Consider the following 22289-nt stretch of genomic DNA (forward strand, 5'->3'; position numbering starts at 1 on the left):
AAAAAAAAAAAAAAAAAAAAAAAAAAAAAAAAAAAAAAAAAAAAAAAAAAAAAAAAAAAAAAAAAAAATCTCATCAAAAGTCAACAAAAACGACCAATCATCAACGGTAGAAAAAAAAAGTTGGTAAAGGAATATATCGATAATTGGGATAACCTCCTTCCTTGACCACAAGAAACAGACTAATTTTAAACGGCAAAAAGATTTAACATCTATATTTCTACAATTTTGGTTATGTTCTTTGGTTTTCCTCAAACATCTGATTCAAAGTCTCGACCTGTATTTGCTTTATGAACGGTAAATATACTAACGAGTATTTTTTAATTTATTTATTTTAATAAAAAGGGTAATTTCCATAGTTAAGAAAGAAAAAAAAATAATGATAATAAAACATTAACGATGCGGTTGCCGGAAGTCGCCGATCATTGCACACAGAACCGCCAAATCCCGAATATCGTGCCACATTTGTTGGCGATTGTAAATTGCAGATCTAACCTGTAAGCTACGCGACCAGTTCACCACTTCCTCTCTTTCAATCTCTCCAGCAAGCAAGCATTTCCTCGTCCACCGCTATTTCAATTAGGGTCCATCGGAGATCATCAGAAGGTTCTTGAACCAAGATTGAATTTCGATTTTCTTTTCGGGAAACCACAATTTATTGGTATTTCGCCAAAGCTTTCTGCTAAGTAGTTGTAATTACGGTACTTATTCTGGCTGGATGTACATCGATGGTTTGTGTGATCCATTTTATATGCGAAATGTGAAGATTTAGGGTTCTGAAAAGTAGATTTCTGTTCAGTTAGGTATTTTCCTGATTGGTGTTGAGTTCGATTTTGCGCGACGAAGATTTTTCTTTCTGGCTCGAATGGCAATTATTGGAGACGCGCTTCGCCAGGCGTTCATGCCGAAGCACGAGTATGAGAATCTTCGCGAAGAAGAAAAAGCTTGGGGCAAGATTCAGAAACCGCTGGTAATGGCTTTTGTGGTTTTGATAGGGCTCGCAATCATTGTATGCTCTACTATCAGTTTGAAAATAGTCTTCCCCGGCGACATTGGAAATAGACCGTTCTGCAGTGACAGGAGGCTTCAGCCTCTCCCTATGAACGGGAAAGGAGGCGATTCTGATCATTTTGTTGGAGCTTTTTACCTTACCAATCAAGAAATCGTGGACTATTTTTGGATGCTCGTGTTCATCCCCTCAGCATTCGCATTTCTTGCATCGGTTGTCTATCTTATTGCAGGTAAGAAAGTCTTTCTACATTTTAAGCGTTAGCAGAAAATTTTGATTCCGAGATTTTTAGATTCTTTTGTTCAATCAGTAAGATTTTGACTCGTTGCGAGTGAATTGGACAACAGAGGACTTGTTCTTGATTATGATTGATTTTGACTTGTTTCTCGTTAGTTGAAGAATTAGGGACTAAAATTTGATTAGTTTCTGTAATGGGTTAAGATTGAAACTTGGCTAAGAGATTCAATGACTTGTTATCATATAGGATAAATTAACAGTGATTACCTTCGAGGAAGCTTATGGGAGAAAGGCTGGATGATTTCCTTTAAGGCAATATGTCGTGAAAAAACTTAGTCATCACGATGTGATTGCTGATGACTAAGGACGATTGATTTGCAATTATTTTCGTATTAACGTTTATTGAATTAGAATTCTTTGACTGTTTATTTTTATCTTTACATCAATGGTTACCCAGCTATGCACCAATCCTGTACCCTAATTACATATAAACTTCCATTTGATAGAACCATCATCTATATTTTAGATATAAACTTCTGTTGTGTTGGTGGCTTTTCCTTACACCTGCTGGGGGAGACATATGCAATTACTTTAATAGTAGGGTGAGCATTGGTTGTGAGATTCAACATCGATTGGAGAGGGAATGAAACATTCCTTATAAGGATGTGGAAACCTCTTCCTAGTAGACACGTATTAAAATCGTGAGGCTGACGGCGATACGTAACGGGCCAAAGCGGACAATGTCTGCTAGCAGTAGGCTTGAGCTGTTACAGATGGTATTAGAGTCAGACACCGGGCAGTGTGCCAGCGAGGACGTTGGGACCCGAAGGGGGTGGATTGTGAGATCCGATATCGGTTGGAGAGGGGAATGAAACATTCCTTATTAGGGTGTGGAAACTTCTCTCTAGTACACATGTTTTAAAATCGTGAAGCCTACAACAATACGTAACAGGCCAAAGTGGACAATATGTGCTAGTGATGGGCTTGGGTTGTTATATTGGTACTATAAATAGAAGTCTACCTAGCTTTTCCTTTATCTATGGTCTTAGCCGTTTAGTGTTCTCTCATTGTTAATTTTGTTATGCATTCTTATAATGCCAAAGGAGATGACAACATGCAAGGGTCCCAAAGAAAGAAATAGAGAATGCAATCTGTGTTGTTTCATTTGCACCATTTACTGTGTTGGGGGGATATTTTGACGGGAAAAATACTGAATAAAAATATATATATATACAAGACGAGTTGTCATCTCTGTGAAATGCAAACTTGAGGATAATCCTTTGTCTGTATAGGAATCATGCCATTTTATTTCTTAGCTTACCCCTTTCCCACCCTCCCATAAAAGAGTTTTTTGTTTCCATTTTTTTCTTTATAATCGAGCCTCTTGTGTTCCGAGTCACTACTCAGATGTTTGTACTGAAACTTTGTTTGGAGAGTTTAGATTGTTTGCGTATTGGTTTGTGCTACATTCTACCTTAGAAACAAAGCTCTGGAAATGTTATATTCTTAATTTTTAGATGACTTGCCGATTACGGCAGTCAGAGACGGGCTAATGGAAGTCGGTGTTGATCCCTATAATTGGTTGACTTGGATCATTTAGTGGGTGCCATATATTTGTTATCATGATGTCCACAATCAGACTTCAGACCTTCCTTTGTTTGAAATCTACAAATTTATTTTGTTTTAAGATTGCAATTATCACTAAAGGTGTTGGGTTACTTTCTACCATCTTCTGAATCAATTAACTTTACATTGCAGGCATAGCTGTTGCTTATTCTGCTCCAACTAGACACGGTTGCTTGAAGGTAGTTGAGAATAGCTACTGTGCATCGAGGAGAGGTAAAGCCCTATCTTATCTCCTTATCAGCTTTTGTAAGTCAACATGTCATTTATTATCATTAATTATGGATGTTATAATAGAAGGAATTATGTTAGTTTAAAAGCTTTTCGAGTTTGGATTTTGCCTTGCTGCTTTATTGAATTTTCAATGCCTAAAGAAATTTTATTTTTCTATTTGGTTTATGTTGTTATTTTTTGAAATAATATGAGATTTCATACTGCCTTTTGGTGTGAAAATGCATTGTCTTGTCCCCTGCTTGGCTGGCTTATTTTATTCCGTCTTCTTCTAGTTTTAGTTAATTTGAGGGCTTGATGCTTTTCAGTTTTCTGGTTTCACTATTGTCTCCCCTCTTCTTGGTGTAGGGGCAAAAGCAACCCTTCCATTTCATCCGCAACTTATTTTCTTGTTAAATATAATATGATAAAAAGTGTCCCACGTGATTGTCAACGTGAGCATAGCTCAATCGTGATTGACATATACTGTGAGATCCCACATCGGTTGGGGAGGAGAACGAAGCATCCTTTGTAACAGTGTGGAAACCTTTTCCTAGTAGACACGTTTTAAGGGAAAGCCCAAAGAGGACAATATCTGCTAGCAAAGGGCTTGGGTCATTACAAATGGTATCAGAGTCTTCGGACGATGTGCCAGTTAGGAGGCTGAGCTTCAAAGGGGGGTGGACACGAGGCGGTGTGCCAACAAGGATGCTAGGCCTCGAAAGAGGGTGGATTGGGGGGTCCCACATCGATCTGAGAGAGAGCGAGGATACTGGGCCCCGAAGGGGGTGGATTGTTGTGAGATCCCACATTGGTTGGGGAGGAGAACGAAGCATCCTTTATAAGGGTGTGGAAATCTCTCCCTAACAGACGTGTTTTAAAAACCTTGAGGGGAGGCCCGGAAGGGAAAGTCCAAAGAGAACGATATCTGCTAACGGTGGACTTGGACCGTTACATATACTCTTTTACTCGAAGTTGGAGGATTAAATCTTCATACCCCAAAACAAATGTCGTACTAAGAAAAAGTGTTAGTCTGTACATGTTGAAATTTTCATTTATAGATTTATAGATTTATTTTATGTGGCTATTTGTAGGTGGCGTTCGCTGTCTTACCATCCTAAATGTTATCTTTGCCATCATATTTGGCCTCTTGGCACTATTTCTTGGTTCAAGTCTTCTCACCTTGGGTGGCAGCTGCTCTGTGCCCCTGTTTTGGTGCTATGAGATCTCATCATGGGGTCTAGTTATTCTCTATGGAGGAACTGCCTTTTTCTTAAGACGAAAAGCAGCTACAATTCTCGGTGAGGGAGACCTCGGTGGAAGAAACCTCGGCCTGGAAATGTTGGTAGCAAATCCTTTGGAAATCTCCCCGGATGTCGAAAGGCGAGTCAATGAAGGATTCAAAGCTTGGATGGGATCTTCTCTCTTATCCTCTGATGAAGAAGATGAACCCGATAGCTATGATGAAGTAGCATCCCATACGAACCATGCTAACTCAAACAGGCACATTGTGTGATAAAATTTTCCTTCGATACAGGAAACGACAGGTAAATTTCGGTTCGTTGAGAATCCGTTGCAGCCATATAAAGATATACTCGATACCGACGGGGATTGGAGGGAGGGCTGTTTTTGTTGAGATTTGGTTTCATCATCTGTTTCCATAATCTTGATAACTTGTGAATAGTCTACAGAATTGCTCGATTCTCTCCTTGCAGCACTCTTTTGAGGAGCAGAGTGATGAAAGAACTTGTTGAAATTTTCTCCTTTTAGGTTTTATTTAACTTTTCTCTGTAACCATCTTTTTATGGCTTTGTTTCTATCGCTCAGGACCTTTCCTAACTCCATTAAAAAAATTATTTTTCTTTTTTAATCTCATCCCTTAAAAGATTATTTTTATCATAATGTATTCCATTAATGCTTTGATGCTTCAGAATTTATTTAAAAAACCCGTGAGCATTCCTGAGTCGACTGTCCCTTGAAGACATGGTCGAGAAGTACCATGCATGGTTGTTCCCCGTCCTTTCTTTCTCTTGCTCTCACTCAACAAGTTTTGGCTCTTGATAGACTAAAGAAATTGCTTCTCTGGGAAAAGAAGTTCACGACCTGTAGGCTTTCTACCTCCACGTGGCGTTGCTTTGTTGGGCTTTTGCCCATTGCGGAAAATTTTCCATTGCTGTCTTTCGTAGGAGTTTGGGCTGTGTCTTAGTCTTGGAGTGGGTGATTATCCTCTCGAACCAAAGTGTATAGTTTTTTGAACCAAAGTGTGTTGTTTTTTTTAGCTCTTTCACGAGATTCACCAAATTTAATTAGAAAAATTGGCATTTTCTAAGCTTTAAAATTGAAATTACAAATTTAATATATGTATATAATCAAAATTAAAATCATAGTATGAATTATATGAGTATTATTTTAATACATTTTCGGAAGTTTGAAATAAACTGAGATATTTTCGCTAAAAGAAAATTTCAGATGGGCGTCAGGTTAAAAAAAGTGAGTATAAAAGGCGTGTTTTAACTTGAGATGAACTGCCGTTTCCGAACCGTTGTGAGTGTGGGTTGTCAAAAGACGGAGAGTATTCGGAACGCATTGGTGGAAACGGGAGGATCTCTGATGGACGTTTTCACAAGAGTTCGTCTCTACTTCTCTCGATGCAGATTTCTGGAATTTTTGCAGTTTCAATTTCAATCTCTGCTTTCTTTGTTCGTACGAGTTCATCTTCGTGATGCAGGTTTGCATTATTTCGCTATCTCTAAATCTGATCAAATATGTCTCCTCTGCTCGATTATGAACACACTCATCGAATAGGACTATAGGAGTTTAGATTTTTTTTTTTTTTTTTCCTTTTCTTCTTACCTAAATCGTTTTTGTTTTCCCTTTCCTGTCTCGGTTCTTGATTTATTTTCCTATTTTCAACTTCGAATCAGTGGAAATTGAAAAAATAAGTGAGATAATGTGGATTTCTTGTGCCTTAAATTTGATGGAAGACGATCGTAGTCATCTTTCTTTATTATTCTACCAAGATTATTGAGTACATGATCCTTATCGGATTGATTTCTCTGTTCTTTTCTCCGGTTCTAGCTGCTTGATCTAAAGTTTGCCTCATCTGAAAACAACAATAAGACGGCAGAAAGCGGAAAGGTTTTTTACTGTATATTTAGGTGGATTCTCTCGATATTCTCTCTTCTAATCGTTACTAGTTTCGTTAATCCGAATGTAGAAGAAGAGGCAAAATGTTAGTCAAAAACAGTTTATGAGATGCGAATTTTCCAGAATTAATACAACTTCTACAGCTCTTTCGATTTCTCCATGAAATCATAACTGTTCTCTTTTGCGGTATACTACACGAATTTATCACAACTAATTCACTTTTTGTAGTTCGCTAATAGGTTTTCATTTTTACTACCGGCGGTCGTTTATGACATATCTCATTGTCTGGATCCAATTGACCTCAATTTTGGTGGCATTACTTGCAAGAAGGTAAGCCTTATAAACTAAATGATATAGCTATATTTGTAATTCTATCAAATGTGATTATAATGCAGCAACAGCCATTCGAAATTTCAGCTAAAGGAAACGAACTGAAAGTCATACTCCGGCATGGCTTCCCGGTGGAGAATTGGTGAAAATTTAACAGGTAATGAACTTCAACTAAGTATTTTTCCTTTTTACACTTTTTTTATGATATGAACAATTATTTATTTCTTTGGCCATAAGCCTCAAAATCTTTTTTTTTTTTTTTTTTTGCTAAATAATAATAATAAAAAAAAAACTACAAAATATGAAATATCATTGTAAAAAAGAAAGATAAAGTTGAAAAGTGTTGTATTAATAAAAACTACAAAATATGAATTTTTTTTTATAACCTTGTTTGCTTCAATTTTATTCTTAGATATGTTGTATTAATCAAAAAGATTGCTAAAAACCTTTAACTTACTGACTTTTTAACATTTTATTTGATTGTTTTATCCCACAGTTAACCTAAACAACTTAGATATAAACACTCAATAAGTTTGAAATGGTTAAGAAAAGTTATTTTATAAATTCAAACTTAAAACGTCTAATATGCATTTAATTACATGAATGTCATCTTCTATGAAGTTGATTTGATAGATTAAATGAGTATGGTACGATGTCATTTATAAATTCATGGAATTGATCAATTTCAAACATATAAAAATGTGATTTCTTCGTAGATGGAATCTAGAGCTACTGAAATTTAACTTCTTTTTTTTTTTTTACTATTTAATTCTGAATATCTATATCCAATGAATTGACTTTTGTATAAAATAGAAAATCTAGTTTAACCACAAGTGAACTGATTCCCTTATATTGAATTCTTCTTATATTGAATTCTTGAATTTTCTCTTGTAATGTTGTAATGTTGAAATCTCTGATAAGCTATAAAAAAGTAATCCTCTTACAAAGAATTTAGGTTATTTTATTAAAAAAAATGTCTAAATTTAAATTAAATTAACAGTTTAGTTATTAAATTTTTGGAGTCTTTTATCTTAAGGATATTTTAAAGTGTAATAGGTTTTATTTCAATTTTGCCTCTTCTAATAATTTTTTAATCTTTTAATTGTGTCTAAAAGAAATTTAAAGTTTTAAAGTGTCTAATACATATTTAAATTTTTTAATTTGTCTCTAAATCTTCTAACCTTTCGATACAATATTTAGTGAGACTAAAAGATTAATTAGACACAAAATTAAACCTCTTTTGTGTAATTGATAAGCTTGATGTACTCCATGATTAATTTGATAAGAGAGGACCTGATGACTGGTACTTACGGAGAAGGAGCTGAATTCCTATGGGCACCAACAAGGTGAGCAAAGAGTTGCAATAATGGGGTCCGAAAGTCATCTTAAGAGGTACGAGCACAAAATTTAGCTATGTGACAATATTAAACAAAACTACCATCGTTGAAATATATGACACATGAAAGGGCTAAATGTGCAATTAAAAGTCAACATTATTTTTTTATCTTCAAATTTAAAAATCTCTGACATTGAAAATAGTTTTTCCGAGAAGGCATACACATGTTTTTAAATTTTGAATTTGTCCAAAAAAAAAACTCAAAATTGAAAGCCCAAAAACATGTTAGATACTACCCAAAAAATTTTAGTTTATGGACTTATTAATTTTGAATTGAAAGCCCAAAAACATGTTAGATACTACCCGAAAAGTTTTAGTTTATGGACTTATTAATTTTGAAGTGGGTTACTTCGCTGAATTGTAAACATATATTTTTATCTATGTTATGTAATAAAGAATACAATATGTTTGTCCTTTCCCCGTTTAAAAGACACATACAAACACAAATCATAAACAACAACATACATTTGATGGAATAAATAAGCCTTTTGAAATTTCTATCTGCAGCCCTTTAGTAAGTAAGAAGAGGGGCTCGAGAAGCTCCTAGCCGTTGCCGTAGAGGATTTTCCGTTTTCTGTCGCTTTGCCAGGTGTCCCACATTCGCTGAAGTCCAGAATCCGTCGCTCCGTCTGCACAAATTCGGGGTTACTCCGTCTTTGGTAATGTCAAATTTATTCCTCATTTAAAGTAATAATTTTGCACAAAATTTATCACAACCTTCTGTTTCTTAATTCTACGACACGATTTTCTAAAATTATTAAAAAAAAAAATTTACCAGGAGACATTTTATACTCTCGCACACATACATACCGATAGAAAAAACAAAAAATTAAAAAAAAAACATTTATTTTTAGAAGAATTTATTCAATATGTCACTTTTGAGAACTAATTTTATAAACAGTTGACCACAAGTAAAGATTTAAAGATTTCAAAAGCATCTGTACAAAGGTAAAAGCTATAAATAAAATTTTTAATTGAAATGATAAAATGAATTGAGGAAAAAAATATTTTTAAATTTCATTACTTTTATGTTTTTAGGAAAATTACATAACACAAGGTTCTTCAAATATGTCAGGGCAAGTACTAATTTCTATGTTCTTTTTAATTTTAGTTTGACAATTACAGAAATGAAAATCAAACTATCAACTTAGAGGTACGTTTTGTTAAGTCTTATTTGTAAATTTGTTAGATTTGTAAATTATTTGTATATTTGAAAACGTGAACTATAAATGTAATAGCTAATTGTATGTTTTTTGGTTTCTGATTTAGTCTTATTTTAAAACATTTCAATCTAAAAGCTAAGACAAAAATTAAAATTTTTACTCATTTCTTTTTGATAACTATTTTGGTTTTATTATAACTAAGCTTAAAAAAGTACAGATAAATTCTATATGAAATTTCGAAAACAAAATAAAAATTTTAAAAGCTGGCGATTTGAAACTAAATTTTTAGGCAAATAATAAAAATGAAAATAAAATTTTAAAACTATTTTTTTTAGGTTGTCAAAACTTTAGATTTTAATTTTTAAAGTACAATAAATAAACTTGTTTTGAAAATTTGTCTTGGTTTTTTAAAATCTTTTTACAAAATAGGTAAGAAAGCCAAAACAAACAAAATGTCTTGGTTTAAACTTCGCTTTTGAAAAATAGAAAGAAAAAATTATTAACATTTTTGAGAACTTAGAAACTCTCTCCTACATTGCTAAATTTCTATTTTGTCATGAAAATTTATCATTAACTAATTTGTAAACATCTAAATTAATTGAAAATTTAAAATAATAGGCAGAATGGGCTGATAAATGAGAGAGAGAACGTACCATAATATCCAGCGTCAAAGTGGAACGGACCCCTTGTAGTGAGTTGCTTAAATGACTCTTTTCCTTGTTCTGGTTCTCATATTTCCCACGTCTTCCTTTCAATAAGGATTGTGGCGTTTCATTTCCCAGAACCTCCTGAGCATTCGCACACGCAGCGGCAGTGTGCTCGCCTACCTGTTTCATTAGCCCAATTGCATCGTAGCTCCTATCGCCTGGGCTCATCAAGTATCCAACTTCCTGCAAACACATTCCAAACATAAAATAGGAGACTCTTAAAACAAATAAAAATATGAGTGTATCAAATATAAGTCTTTAAATGGTTAAAAATGAGTTTTTGAAATCATTTTTAATTTTGTGTCTAACAAATTTTTTTATCTATTCATTAATTTTATAAAATGAATAGGTTTCTGATCATTTGAGCACGTAGAGGACATCTATAATATATTAGGCTAGTTAGATTTAAGAACCTGTTCGACATTTTTGGACATAAAAGTTGAAATCCAAAACCCGTAATTATGAAAAATTCAAAACTAATTTTGTAATTTAAGAAAAAATAATAATAATACAATAGTGATACCTCCATTGGTACATCAGTGTCCATTCTTGAACCAAATAGAAAAGAGTTGATGAACCAGGGAGACTTCCATGCTGAAGGAGATTCAATGCTCCTATTGAATGGAGTTCCACCGAATCTAGAAACAAACATCGTCAACTGAGAGGCCATATAGTAAACTCCAACTTAAAACGCCATGGATAAAAGGATTTATGCAAGATGGCATCATAAAGTATAATTGTTTTGAAAGATGAAGCAATTAAAACTGTTCTAAAGTAAATCTTACATGGTTGCGGGTTCAATAGAGGACTCCTTCGAGGCATTATCACCAATAACCTCAGGGGGCACCGTTGCGGTTGGAGGACGGCTTCCGTGGCTCGTTCCGGCAACAGAACAGTTTGCAACTGCACAATGGTCGTTAGAGAATTTCGGGAACTCTTGATCTTGTAAAGCTGTTGAGGTTCTACTACACGGAATTTCAGAAATTTCGTCATTTGAATCACATTCAACAAGAATACGTGAAGGCTGTTGGACCTGCGTAATGGGATTTGAAGGGTGACTCTCTTGTGGTGATTTTATGAGTCAATCAAAGATAATTTGAGAAGAAAACATAGAACACAACTCACTATTTGGCCAACCAGTTCTTGCATTTTGTTCTCCTGGAAACTGCAGCTATCTGGACTGATATTTTCCTTGTCTTCAGAGTTTCTAGAATTGATTGGGTTACTCTGCGATGTTCTACTAATGCCAACATCAATTTCTTGCTTTTTGTCGCATCGTTTCTCGGATAGAGGAGATAAGAGCTCTCTATGGCGTTTCTTCAAAATTGATGGAGTATTAGTGAATGTTTTAGCAGCACTTTTCAGCACAGCAATGGGACTATCATCACGGGACGGTGAGTTCCATGGCTTAAATGGCGTAAGACAGTTCATAGAAGACATCATAAGTTGACGAATACCAAGTGGACTATATTCTTGCTGCATATCACTGGCGGATGGTGCAAGATCACAGCTAAGGAATGGAACATCCAGGCTTGGAAACCGAGGAGGCTCATAACAAAGAGCTCTAAGGTCCTGTTGATCTGAATGAGTATTCTCTCTTCCACTAAATGAAGGAAAACTTTCTGCAGTTTTTGGTTCTGAACTAAAAGTATTTACAGGAACAAGCTTTGATGAATCCTTTGAACCCTGCTGCTTATGGAGTTCTGTGTTCTTTAAACCGTCGTTCGGAGGAGAGTTGGCAGATTCATTGGTGTAGATAAAGCCATTTTGTCCATCACCTACAAGCTCTTGTTCGAGAGATTCAAATAAATGACTGGTTTCACTGGTATATACATAAGTATCATCATGAGCAGAAACCAAGAGAGGAGCTAGAAAACGTTCAGAGCATGAGTTATCCAGAACCTCTGATTGCAATGATAAGTTTCTATTACTTTCTGGCATTTCGGTGCATGATGATCGACACTGCAAAGGATGTGCATATCCACTCGGTTCAACCATGTCTCGGGCATCCGTTGTACTTTCTGAAAGAAAAGATTCATTGTTTATTGCATCTGAAAAAAGGACCCTGCAACATTCATAATCAGATATCAGCATATGTTCAGGTTTATCTGAAGCCCTGTCCATATTTTCGACAGTAGATGCGCTCAATCCAGCAGAAGTTTGATGGGATATATTCTCTGCTTCCTGAGATCCAATTGCTTGAAACTGTGGCAACTCTTGACCTAATTCCAGTGAAGAAATATTTGGCAACTCGTACAAATTATATTGGTTATCTCCAGTTGATGAAGTTCTGCAATCCTGTGACAAATTTTGGTTAGGTGGTTTCGCATAGCAACCCAATTCACGGAGCATTTCAGGAATCGAAAACGTGATGTCATCCAAAGAACCATGATATTGCTCTAGACAATGTGGTGTCGAGTTTGTTTCCTCTTTTATAAGAACATCTTCAGCCAATTGGCATTCCTCTTTCGTGCGTGGAACAGTAGCTGAAGTTTGAGTGACTTCAGATATGTCCTCTGTTTCTGTCCCTCTGAGACAGCTATCATCTATACTGCTCTGCACCCTTGAAGATGAAAGAATGGGTAGGCTTGATTGCAGTGCATGATGATGCAGGGGTTGATACTGTTCAAGTAAACCGGAGGCCAAGTAAGAATCCAACTTCTTTTTCACAGAACTATTCCAGTGGTTCTTTATAGCATTGTCTGTCCTGTTGACAATCAAGTATATATCACTCTGATGGTTATTTCAGCAGTGCTGAAGATGAAATGCACTAAAGCAAAACATTACATCAATGAACATGAAGAATCTCAAAGGGAGTTATAAGCAACATGCAAGTAACAATTCATAACACAGAAGCGCTCTTTGTGAAAGAAATATACTGAAAATCTGAGCATCTATTTGCTAACCTGCCAGGCAAGAATTTCGTTAGCTCTGCCCATCTATTTCCATATATTTGATGAGCACGAATGAGTGCCAACTCCTCTTCCTGTGTCCACGCCTCCTTGTTTATGGCTGGATTTAGGTGATTGTGCCACCTGATTAATTGAAAAGTTTGAGTTAATGTAAAGATTTTACCAAAAAAAGAATGCCTAGACAAAGTTAAGCGATAAACGGGCCCCACAAAACAAATTACTATATATGTAAAACAAGAACTTTAGAGTTAGAACAGAAAGTGAAAAAGACGAAAACAAGGACTTCAGAGTTTAGTAGTGAAACATTCCACCACGGTTAACTTCAGGAAGTAAGAGTAAAGGTGCTTTTAATCATACCTTTCCCTACATTGCTTACCAATACGTCCAGGTAAGTGTTGTGCTATGGTGGACCATTTCTTAGGTCCATACTTTTGCACCAATTCAACAATTGTTTCATCTTCCTAAAACAATTCCCAAAATAAATTAATCAGTTCATGAAAGAAAATTATGCATCAACTGACATGTTTATAAAGAGATAAATACAAACAATAATTACTGTAATGGACAGACAACCTCTTTAGACCATGGACCTTTGACAAGTTCTGGATTCAAAACCTTCTGCCATCTATGTAGACATTGCACATCAGTTCGATCCTTGAAGCATTCCGCTACATACAATTAAATATGAGATTAGGCATCTGGCTTATAGGACATCAAACTGCTAGGATCAATAAAAAGCCATTGAATGGCAAGAAAGAAAGCGTCGATGCAAACGATCATGAGCAGGTATGGTTCGACAAATATCAACTATCAAGATTGAAATATCAATATCCTATAACAATTGCATGCTACAGACGACCCTTGAATTTGCTGAGACTCTGCTTTCTATAACCCTCCAAGCTACAATTCCATGCACAATATCATGAAGTAAACTTTAACGAGCAGGTTTTCTACGTAAGACTAAAATACTATATCAAATACTTTTTAGCTTCCTCATTACTGCTAGTAGTGCAATGAGCAGGTTTTCTTACAAGTAATTAATGGTTCTCTAATATTAGGTAGAGTGACACTTCACTGAAGGATCTAAACAAGTTTGATAACCTCACCAATATGTGAATTCCACAACGTACAAATGATTAATTAGTAAGAGGAGTGGTTAAAGTATAGGCAACAATAATTGTACAAGGAAAAAAAATAACCATTACCAATTTTCTTCCAGTTCTTGCCTTTGAAACGTTGGACAGCCTTCCGCAAGATTTCATCCTAATGAAGAAAGAAGTTTATCATACAGACTAAGATATATAAGGAAGCGAATTTGAACACTGATTAGACAAAGGAATAAGATAAAACTCACTACAGATCGTAAATAACTAATTATGGTATTTAGAGAAGAAGGTTTAGCTCTTCATAGAGATGAAAGGAATGATGAGAATATGAAGAAAACCTAAAACGATTAAGAAAATTTCTTTAGCAAGAAAATAGTTGTAAAGAATCAAAATGTATACATGTTTTTCTGCATCATAACAAAAAGAAGACACTTAAAAGAGGAAAAGGAAAATAGTAGGTTACCTCTTCAGCTGTCCATTGGCCTTTGGTGGAACGTCTTGTAGGGCCGCTTGTCCTTCGGCTAGGAATCGTTCAATCATGAGTACAAATTTGGATAAGTAATATGGCTTTAAACCTCTCAATCAAAGCAAATTATAACACAAGGAGTGTCGATAAACGGACTATAATGACTGGAGAAGAAGAAGTCGCGAAACTAGAAGAGAGAAAGGGAAATTACCTGTGCAGAGCTTGAATACTCCGACCACTGTCGCCAGGCACATCGGAACGAGTACAAACCGGAGGATCACTTTCCATAGTTTTTCCTCAGGCAGTTAAAGCTGCCTAGCCTAACTCCAACTCCACTGCAACTCTCGCCCGAATATTTCCTCCAAATCATTCTACTCTTCCTAAGAAGAGCCAGCAGTTAGTTTTCATTCGAAAATCCGATGGACTGCAGAAACCGAACATATAGGATGGAATTCGTCAGACACAATTCCTGAGGCGTAGTAACAGAAAATATTATAAAATCTCTATATCGGAATCGTCGTCTCAAACCATTACAATCGAAAATCAGGAGTTTCAAATTTCAAAGATGAGCAAGGAACCACAAGACGCCATGGCTTCTAGGTTTCAAAAACAAATTTCCGCCAAGACAAAGTACAGGAGTTTACTCTTACATATTCAAAATCAGAAAGAACCAAATCGTTAAAGCTCCGACAGATACGAATTAGAGCTAAACTAACGAAATGCTCCAGAAATACACTTTCAAACTATCATCTAAATCATAATTGAATCAACAAAACGAAAAGAAGTAGATACAAATCGCCAATTGAACAGAGTTCAAAATCGTAAGTACATCGAACTTGAAAATTCAGTAGAAAGATGAAGATGTTCACTTACAAACTTATAGAAACTTCTTCGCCTACTTCACTAACAAAGAAATGCAGATGAACAAGATGAAGATGTTCAAAACCTCGACCTGGCAATCGATCAGACCTCAAGCACAAGCAGATCCGAGAGAGAAGACGCAATCGAGAGAGAGAGAGAGAGAGAGATCAGAGTGAAGCCAAATTCAAAAACGAAGAGGGCGGTCAGGGAGATTCAAACCCTATGGTTATAAAGTCAATGAAAGTTTTTTTTTGAAATGGTGGACGGTACTCAATATAACGCCTATGAGAGAAATAGCCATTTTTGTACCTAAAATCCAATCGGTTGTTTTCGAAAAGTTCAAGTTCAACGGGCATTTTAATAATTATCTTTCTTTTTTTTCTTTTTCTTTTTCCAATTAAAAAACATTAATATATATTTCTAATTTTGTCCAAACTTTTGAAAAACGTGTGTTCATTACCGTCGCAAAACTATTAATTGTCTCATTATTTAAAGGTTAAACACAAAATTATGCGTCCGTGAAGGGCGATGGTAATAATCTATTTTGTCCTAAAATTTTAAATTTTTTTACTGCATTTGTTAAATTTGAAGTAATATTTTATATAATTTTTATGGTAGAAAAAAGAATAATTACATGATAATAATTGACTTTCTATATTTCTTTCCTTCTTTCTTTTTTTCACGTCAAATATTCAATTTCCATAACACACTAAAAAAAATTACATTCTTAAAATCAAAGAGTCTGGTAGAAAAGAGGGGAAAGCTCTCCGTTCTTGGCTTCCCGCTGATCATCCCTCGCTTTCTTGTTTTTCGTTATCCCCCTTACCGTTCCTGACTTTCTTGTTTTCCGTTATCCCCTTGATCGAGATATCCCCTCTTTTGCTCAAAACATGTCATATTTATGTCTACATATTTGAATTCTTATAATATATAAAAGAAAGTTATTAGCTTATGTCAACAAACATATCACATCAACGAATAATATAGAAGCTCTTAAAAACTTGATTATTGATGTTATTACAACTTAGCAAAATTAATCTAAGAAAAATAATGAAATTTTAATTACTATATTAATTTTAGATGCATAATCATATATATATATATACATATATATATATATATATATATATATTTAAATAGTTGGACACTTTTTTAATACAATAAATATGAAGGTGTTATGTAACACTTTCAGACAGAGAATAAGTAATGCATAGTAATTTTCACTATTATATTTTAAATGTAAACTAAAATATTGATACTTTAGTAAGAAAAATTGGTTTATTTTTCTTCCCAAAGTTACTATATATAAATAAATATATATATATATAACTCGCAAAAATATATATTTTTTAAATAATTTACATTTTATAATAGTTTAGATAAAAGAAATGTAATTTGTAGACATGATGAGTTTATTCACTTCAATCGGGCATTTACTAAAAAAATGGCATACAAATTTAAAAAAGGATTCATTCTTATATATACATTTTCAGATCAAAATTTAGAAATATTTATGAATATTCGAGAAAATCTTTGGTTAGCTTTTTTTATGTTCAACTGATATAGACTAGGAATTTTTTTAATATATATGTATATATATATATATTAAAAATAATTAAAACCTAAACTAAGCATGAGGCTGATAAGTGAAGTAAAAGACCGATAGATCCGGATGCGAAGTGTTTCATTGTAGCAGAGCCGGCGGCCATTAAAGACACAAGCTTTCACCCTTCAAGCATCTCACACCTTCTGTGCTTTATTCGGGCGACCTCGGTCGTTGCCGTTGCAGTGCCCGTGCCCTCTCGACCGAGCATGCTTGCCACCTCCTCTATTGAATTTACCACCCCTAGAGAAAAAAAGCAAGCAGCAGATAACCATGGAAGATTATGTAAGAGACCAAGCGAACATCCATTATCAGTTTTCAGTATAGTTGTTTATAAAGCAAAGAAAAACAAAGCAAACCTTCCACGGTTGCTCTTAAAGTCGCGATGATGCTTTTCTTGATTGCTGCGGAGTAGCCTCCAATACTCCTTCTCAGCCTCACCTGATATCAAAGGAATTTAACCAAAATTGTCAAAGGGACTTATATATATATATTAAACCTAACGAGGCGTGCCGAGTTGGTATTCGTCAAAGATCATGAAAATAATAACTTTACAAGCATCCCTCCTCCCTCCAATTCAATTATACCAAGTTTAAAAGGCTCAATTGGATATGGAAACAAGCAATGAATTGACCATACTAACATTGAATGACGAAAAGACATTCATCAGCATTGATGATTTTAGTTGTGCTTTAGAGAAGCTTTAAAAGAAACTACGCCAAGTGATATTGCTAATAGATATTCTCCTTACAATCATGATTAACAAGAGAAAGAAACCATTGCCAGTAACTATAGACATTACTTTACTTAAGAGAACATTGAAACTTTGTATGGTACCTGATACTGGCTCTAAAGTGGCTATAAAACTCTTCACAACCAGCCCCCCCTGTTCGGCAAGTACTGCAGCCGCACGAGCTTTCTGGGCAGCTTCAGGCTCTTCAAATCTGATATAGCCCGACTCGTCTCCAATCTTAAAATCGATGAACTTGACAATCCGAATCAAAGAAGAGAAGGGGAAAAATAGGAAAACCCAGATGTGTCAGAACAAATTATCTTTATATGAGAACTGAAAGCAGAAAAGTGATACAAACGTCATGAGCATGGATCAAAGTCCAAACAGTCTTTGAACTAGAAAAAGTAGAGAACAAAAAATTTAAGATAAGTGTTATTGAAACATTCTGTTAAGCATAATATATGAAGAAGAATCTATGAGATACCTTGACGCTTCCGAACTTCTGAAAAATAACCTTCAAATCCTCGCGCGAAACCACATTCATGTTGTTTTTGGATTTAGCAGCTGTGGGTTTTTCTTCATCCTCTTCATGTTCATCGACGGTATCATTCGTAGTCCGCTCTTCCACTTCGGGTCTTTCTTCGTTGCCTAAGTCATTTTTCTTATCAGCCTCTCCATTGTTATCATCAGCACTCTTAATCTCTTCATCTTTACTCATATTTGCTTCTTCCCCTATTATCTCCGTTTTCTCAGAGTCGTTCTTTGAGGAATCTAATCTTTCGTCTGGTTTGCATTCGGTCTTATCAGCGGCTACACCATGAGATCCATTTTCCTCAGCAGAACTTCCAGATGACACACTTTTCAATGTAAAGGCGACAATTAAGCCTTTAGGGTAGCTGCAATAACAATGAGTAAGATCATGTGATGTGCAAAAAGGAGGTGTGTATGGCTAAGAATATTGGATCTTGCTACAAGCCTATACCACATACTTTGATTCTGGGGGATTATTATTCTTGCGGTTTGCACTCGAGTTTGCGCGTGAACTTTCGAACTCCTCTGTCTCTTTTGCTCTCTCCGCATCAAAATCCCTCCTGAAATGGAAATATTCTTTACAAACGCAATTGAATGATATGTCAAAGGGAATATTAAATCCATGTTTAAAATTGTCAAAGAAGCTTGGGTAATCAAACACATATATAGCATCAAGGTTCACAAAAAACAGCTCTTAAAAGGCAAAAGTCTTAAGAAAAGGCACATTTTTTTAGCCTCGAGGTTTGCACCTCATAAGAAGATATTAAGGTTTAGATAAACTTCAACGATGGCTAGAAGCAAAAAAGAAAAGAAAAATAACTAATTTTCAACATACAGAAGTAAACTAAGGATATAACCAAAACATAGTATGGAATCTGGCAATTAATCATTTTGCCAGCCTATAAGGCTATAACTATTTTACCATTAAGCCTTTTAAAAAGGTCAGAAGAAAAGGTTAAAGAATACACAAACCCTGTTGATGATTGGCTACAACGTTTAGAATCTACAAACTAATCTAAAGCTAAGATTGCAACAGTTTGTGGATATAAGGTTTTAATATTGTAATTATAATTCTTATAATTCATAATGCATGGTTTTAAAGTTATGACTATTGTTTCTTATTTAAATTGAGGTTTATGACTGATACACCTAGAGGTTCATCGTTTGATTGAGAAGCAAAAGAGTAGGAAGAAAATGTAGATGTGCGTGCTTATTGTATTTCAAAACACACTTACTTTGGTTTCAATTCTAACTTGGCACCAGCATATAGCAAGCTCTCCTTCAAAACTTTTTCTGCATCTTCCTCGGTAGAAAATTCTACCAAGGCAGTTCCACAGAAAACCCGTTTATCTGCAACGTGGCGCGGCAGCCTCACACTGTTGACCTAAAAAACAGTAGGAAAATTCTTACATTCAGCAATATAAGTGAAAATAAATAAATAAATAAATAAATAGGAATCCAACAAAGGGCCGTGATAATGACCCAATTCGAGCCGTTAGAACAGGATTTTGAGTATTATGAAAAACAAAAATAACAAAAGAGTCAGGTTAAGGTCTAAAGATCCAGGAAAATGGGAGGAATCATAGAATTGCATTTCATGTTTTAAAACTTCCACAAATCGTCAGTCAGTGGGATAATATATAACTAGTGCGCAGTTTCCATATTCATTTGAAGCATGATTATTTCAAGCAGATCCGTTACCAGTCTGTCCAAAGTTCGGTTCGTCATCAGGACGATACCGAGATTAAGTGGGAAAGAGTATCACAATCCATGATGCAATTGTGCCCCCAAGAAATTCATCGAGGACGATAACTAGATTAAGTGGGAGATAATATTACAACCTAAGTAGGAAGGGTTTAGGGTTTAGAAGAGAGAGAGCTATTTGGATAATCTAGCTAAAACTAAGGACATTCGGGAGCGAATGATGAAACGAAAACATTGCATTAAGTAATACCAATACCGACAATGACATTGGGAATAAAATATTTACCTTTGCAATTTGATTAAAGAAAGCTTCTACATCTTCAAGCTTGACATCATATTCAAACGGTGATGCAGCTATGGTTTTATCATCCAATTGTTCTATTAACTCTTCAGGCTTTGGGAGTTCAGTAGTTCTACCAATCTTCTTCCCTGGACCATACAAACCCAAACTCAAAATAATGATAATATAGTCCAGAACAATGTGTAAATTGGAATCATATAAAACAGGTAATTATAGAGCATAATCTGAAAGTCTATGAAAACTTACGACATTTAACCTTTTTAATTTGTTAATTTATTTTATTTTCATGATTATGTCGGGATGGATGACACCAACATTTAGACCAGCCTGTCCACAAAATTGAAACCTTAACTTTTACTCCTGCTAAGTAGTTTTCTTCTTCTCTCATGAAATTGTGTGATGCAATAGATAAATTCATAACGATGCACTAATGGCTAGAAAATGCGTTGGTTTTTCCATAACTCCAAACTACGCATTTCATGCTACACAATAACAAATGAAAATTCCACAACTACTCAGCATTCAGATAAATGTCGAAATACATCACTTATTTGTGAAAGAACTAACCATCTTCAGAAACTTTGATAGTTGAGGAGCTTCTTAGAGTTTCAGCGACGGCCTTCAGAGTATCTTCTGGAATCTCCTCTGGTTTCACGTCCTGCTTCAATTTAAGATGTCCTTTCATCCGAGAAAACGTACAAATCAAAGACAAATCGACCACTGTAATTGCACAGTTAAGAACAACGAAGAACCTTCGAAAGGAGTATCCAAAAAAATAACACTAATCCAAATTACATTTTCAAACAAAACAGAACCAAAGATGAAAAATGCAAAAACACATATGATCAGAACGTGAAGGATACTTCCATCGGCGATTCCGCTAATAGTTTTCTTAAGAAAACCATCTCTAGGAAGATTACTGTCACTGAAATAGAACTCGACCTGCAAAATAAACATAAAACCGATGAGCATTTGAAAAGGATCGAGTATAACTCGATCAAATATAGATTTTGAACGCATTTAACCTGACGAAGAACTTTCTTCGCGGTCTCTTGATCGAGAGAAGAATTCTCCATGATTGAAAAAGAAAAAAAAGTTCGAGCCGGAGAAAAAACGCGCGCGGTAAGAGAGAAGAAGCAGAGAGTAGGGTTTCGTTTATTATGCTTGGAATAATAGCTGTACTTGGTGTTGCATATTAATGACATCAAATTTTCATATAAATTGTCAAAATAATGTTAATTACATTGGTTCGAACGCGAGACCTCCGAGACCTTGTGTTTTGATATCAAGCTAAATTATCGTTCAACTCAAAAACTTTATTCGACAATTACATTTAGTTAATTTAATACTCAATATCGACAAAAAATACTTAAGACCTATTTTCTTGTTTTTCTTAATTAATTATTTCTCTTATATTTCTTAATTAAAGGGAAAAATTACTTTATCTATTTTATTATTTTCAAACATAAAAATAACAATAGATTTCATCTTTTTTTAAAATAAAATCTTCATTTTTTATTTTTAGAATGGTAATTAATATGCCTTAACCAATAATTTCTAAAGAATTTGTTATATAAAAAAAATAAGAAATTAATTTAATATTGATGATTTTGAATATATTTTAAAGTTAGTTTGATAATTAAAATAATTGCAATTTTTTTTGTTCTAAAGTAGAAATTATTCCAACAAAATAAATGGGTAATTTGAAATTTTCCACAAATGAATATTAAATTTAGCATTAAAAAAACAATAGCAAACTACAATTTCATTAAAAATAAAATAAAAAAATAAAAAAATAAAAACAAATGTCACTGTCACTCAACAACAGTTAATTTGGATCGAAAACAAAAAAAAGGTTTTCGATCTTTCTCTAAATGATCTAACGGTTATCAAGTGTCGGTCACATTATTTCAGATCTCTCACCGTTTATTGATTTTTCTCTCTCCTCCCTACAATCTCCCGTTTCCAAACACCCCTTTTCTCTCTCTAACCAGAGACAAAAAAAAATGATAAAAAAAAAAAATTAGCTGCCCTTCACGAGAACAAAAACTCTTCAGTTTCTTCCTCCTTCCCGAGGGCTAGAATGGTAATTTCCTCTCTGCTAATTCTCTCCATAACCCAGCTGGTTCCTTGAAGAAGAAGAAGAAGCGGAGGCGATGATTCTTGAATAAGCGATTAAATGGAACTTCTGCGATTTTTTGAAAACTTTTTGGGGGCTTTTTTTTTTTTTTTTTTTTTTTTTTTTTCAAAGAG

General features: G+C 34.6%; 3 protein-coding genes across 5 annotated transcripts; 1 reads left to right on the forward strand and 2 right to left on the reverse strand.

The window, feature by feature from the left end:
* The first annotated feature begins 363 nt into the window (after positions 1 to 363).
* Positions 364 to 4895, forward strand: LOC111462802. Its single transcript, XM_023106547.1, has 3 exons — positions 364 to 1238; positions 3002 to 3082; positions 4171 to 4895. The coding sequence occupies exons 1-3, from the start codon at positions 863 to 865 to the stop codon at positions 4590 to 4592; spliced, it is 879 nt and encodes a 292-aa protein (XP_022962315.1). The 5' UTR covers positions 364 to 862; the 3' UTR covers positions 4593 to 4895.
* A 3403-nt stretch (positions 4896 to 8298) lies between these two features.
* LOC111462795 (transcription factor MYB3R-1) lies at positions 8299 to 15431 on the reverse strand. Of its 3 annotated transcripts, none has more exons than XM_023106538.1 (12): positions 15177 to 15431; positions 14515 to 14683; positions 14301 to 14358; positions 13937 to 13994; positions 13305 to 13399; positions 13089 to 13192; positions 12726 to 12854; positions 10945 to 12526; positions 10605 to 10852; positions 10343 to 10457; positions 9766 to 10002; positions 8299 to 8578 (listed from the first exon to the last, which is right to left on the reverse strand). In XM_023106538.1, the coding sequence occupies exons 2-12, from the start codon at positions 14589 to 14591 to the stop codon at positions 8447 to 8449; spliced, it is 2835 nt and encodes a 944-aa protein (XP_022962306.1). In that variant the 5' UTR covers positions 14592 to 14683; positions 15177 to 15431; the 3' UTR covers positions 8299 to 8446. The 3 variants fall into 3 exon arrangements, with proteins under 3 accessions (XP_022962306.1, XP_022962305.1, XP_022962304.1); XM_023106537.1 differs by having other exon boundaries at positions 14515 to 14772; XM_023106536.1 differs by having other exon boundaries at positions 14515 to 14727; positions 15177 to 15430.
* A 1219-nt stretch (positions 15432 to 16650) lies between these two features.
* On the reverse strand, positions 16651 to 21191 carry LOC111462923 (la protein 1). Its single transcript, XM_023106751.1, has 10 exons — positions 21062 to 21191; positions 20900 to 20978; positions 20604 to 20756; positions 20022 to 20164; positions 19267 to 19415; positions 18490 to 18591; positions 17985 to 18396; positions 17605 to 17752; positions 17127 to 17208; positions 16651 to 17010 (listed from the first exon to the last, which is right to left on the reverse strand). The coding sequence occupies exons 1-10, from the start codon at positions 21110 to 21112 to the stop codon at positions 16905 to 16907; spliced, it is 1425 nt and encodes a 474-aa protein (XP_022962519.1). The 5' UTR covers positions 21113 to 21191; the 3' UTR covers positions 16651 to 16904.
* Between the last annotated feature and the right edge of the window lie 1098 nt (positions 21192 to 22289).

The sequence above is a fragment of the Cucurbita moschata genome, unplaced genomic scaffold (assembly GCF_002738365.1).
Source record: "Cucurbita moschata cultivar Rifu unplaced genomic scaffold, Cmos_1.0 Cmo_Scf00027, whole genome shotgun sequence".
Lineage (NCBI taxonomy): Eukaryota > Viridiplantae > Streptophyta > Magnoliopsida > Cucurbitales > Cucurbitaceae > Cucurbita > Cucurbita moschata.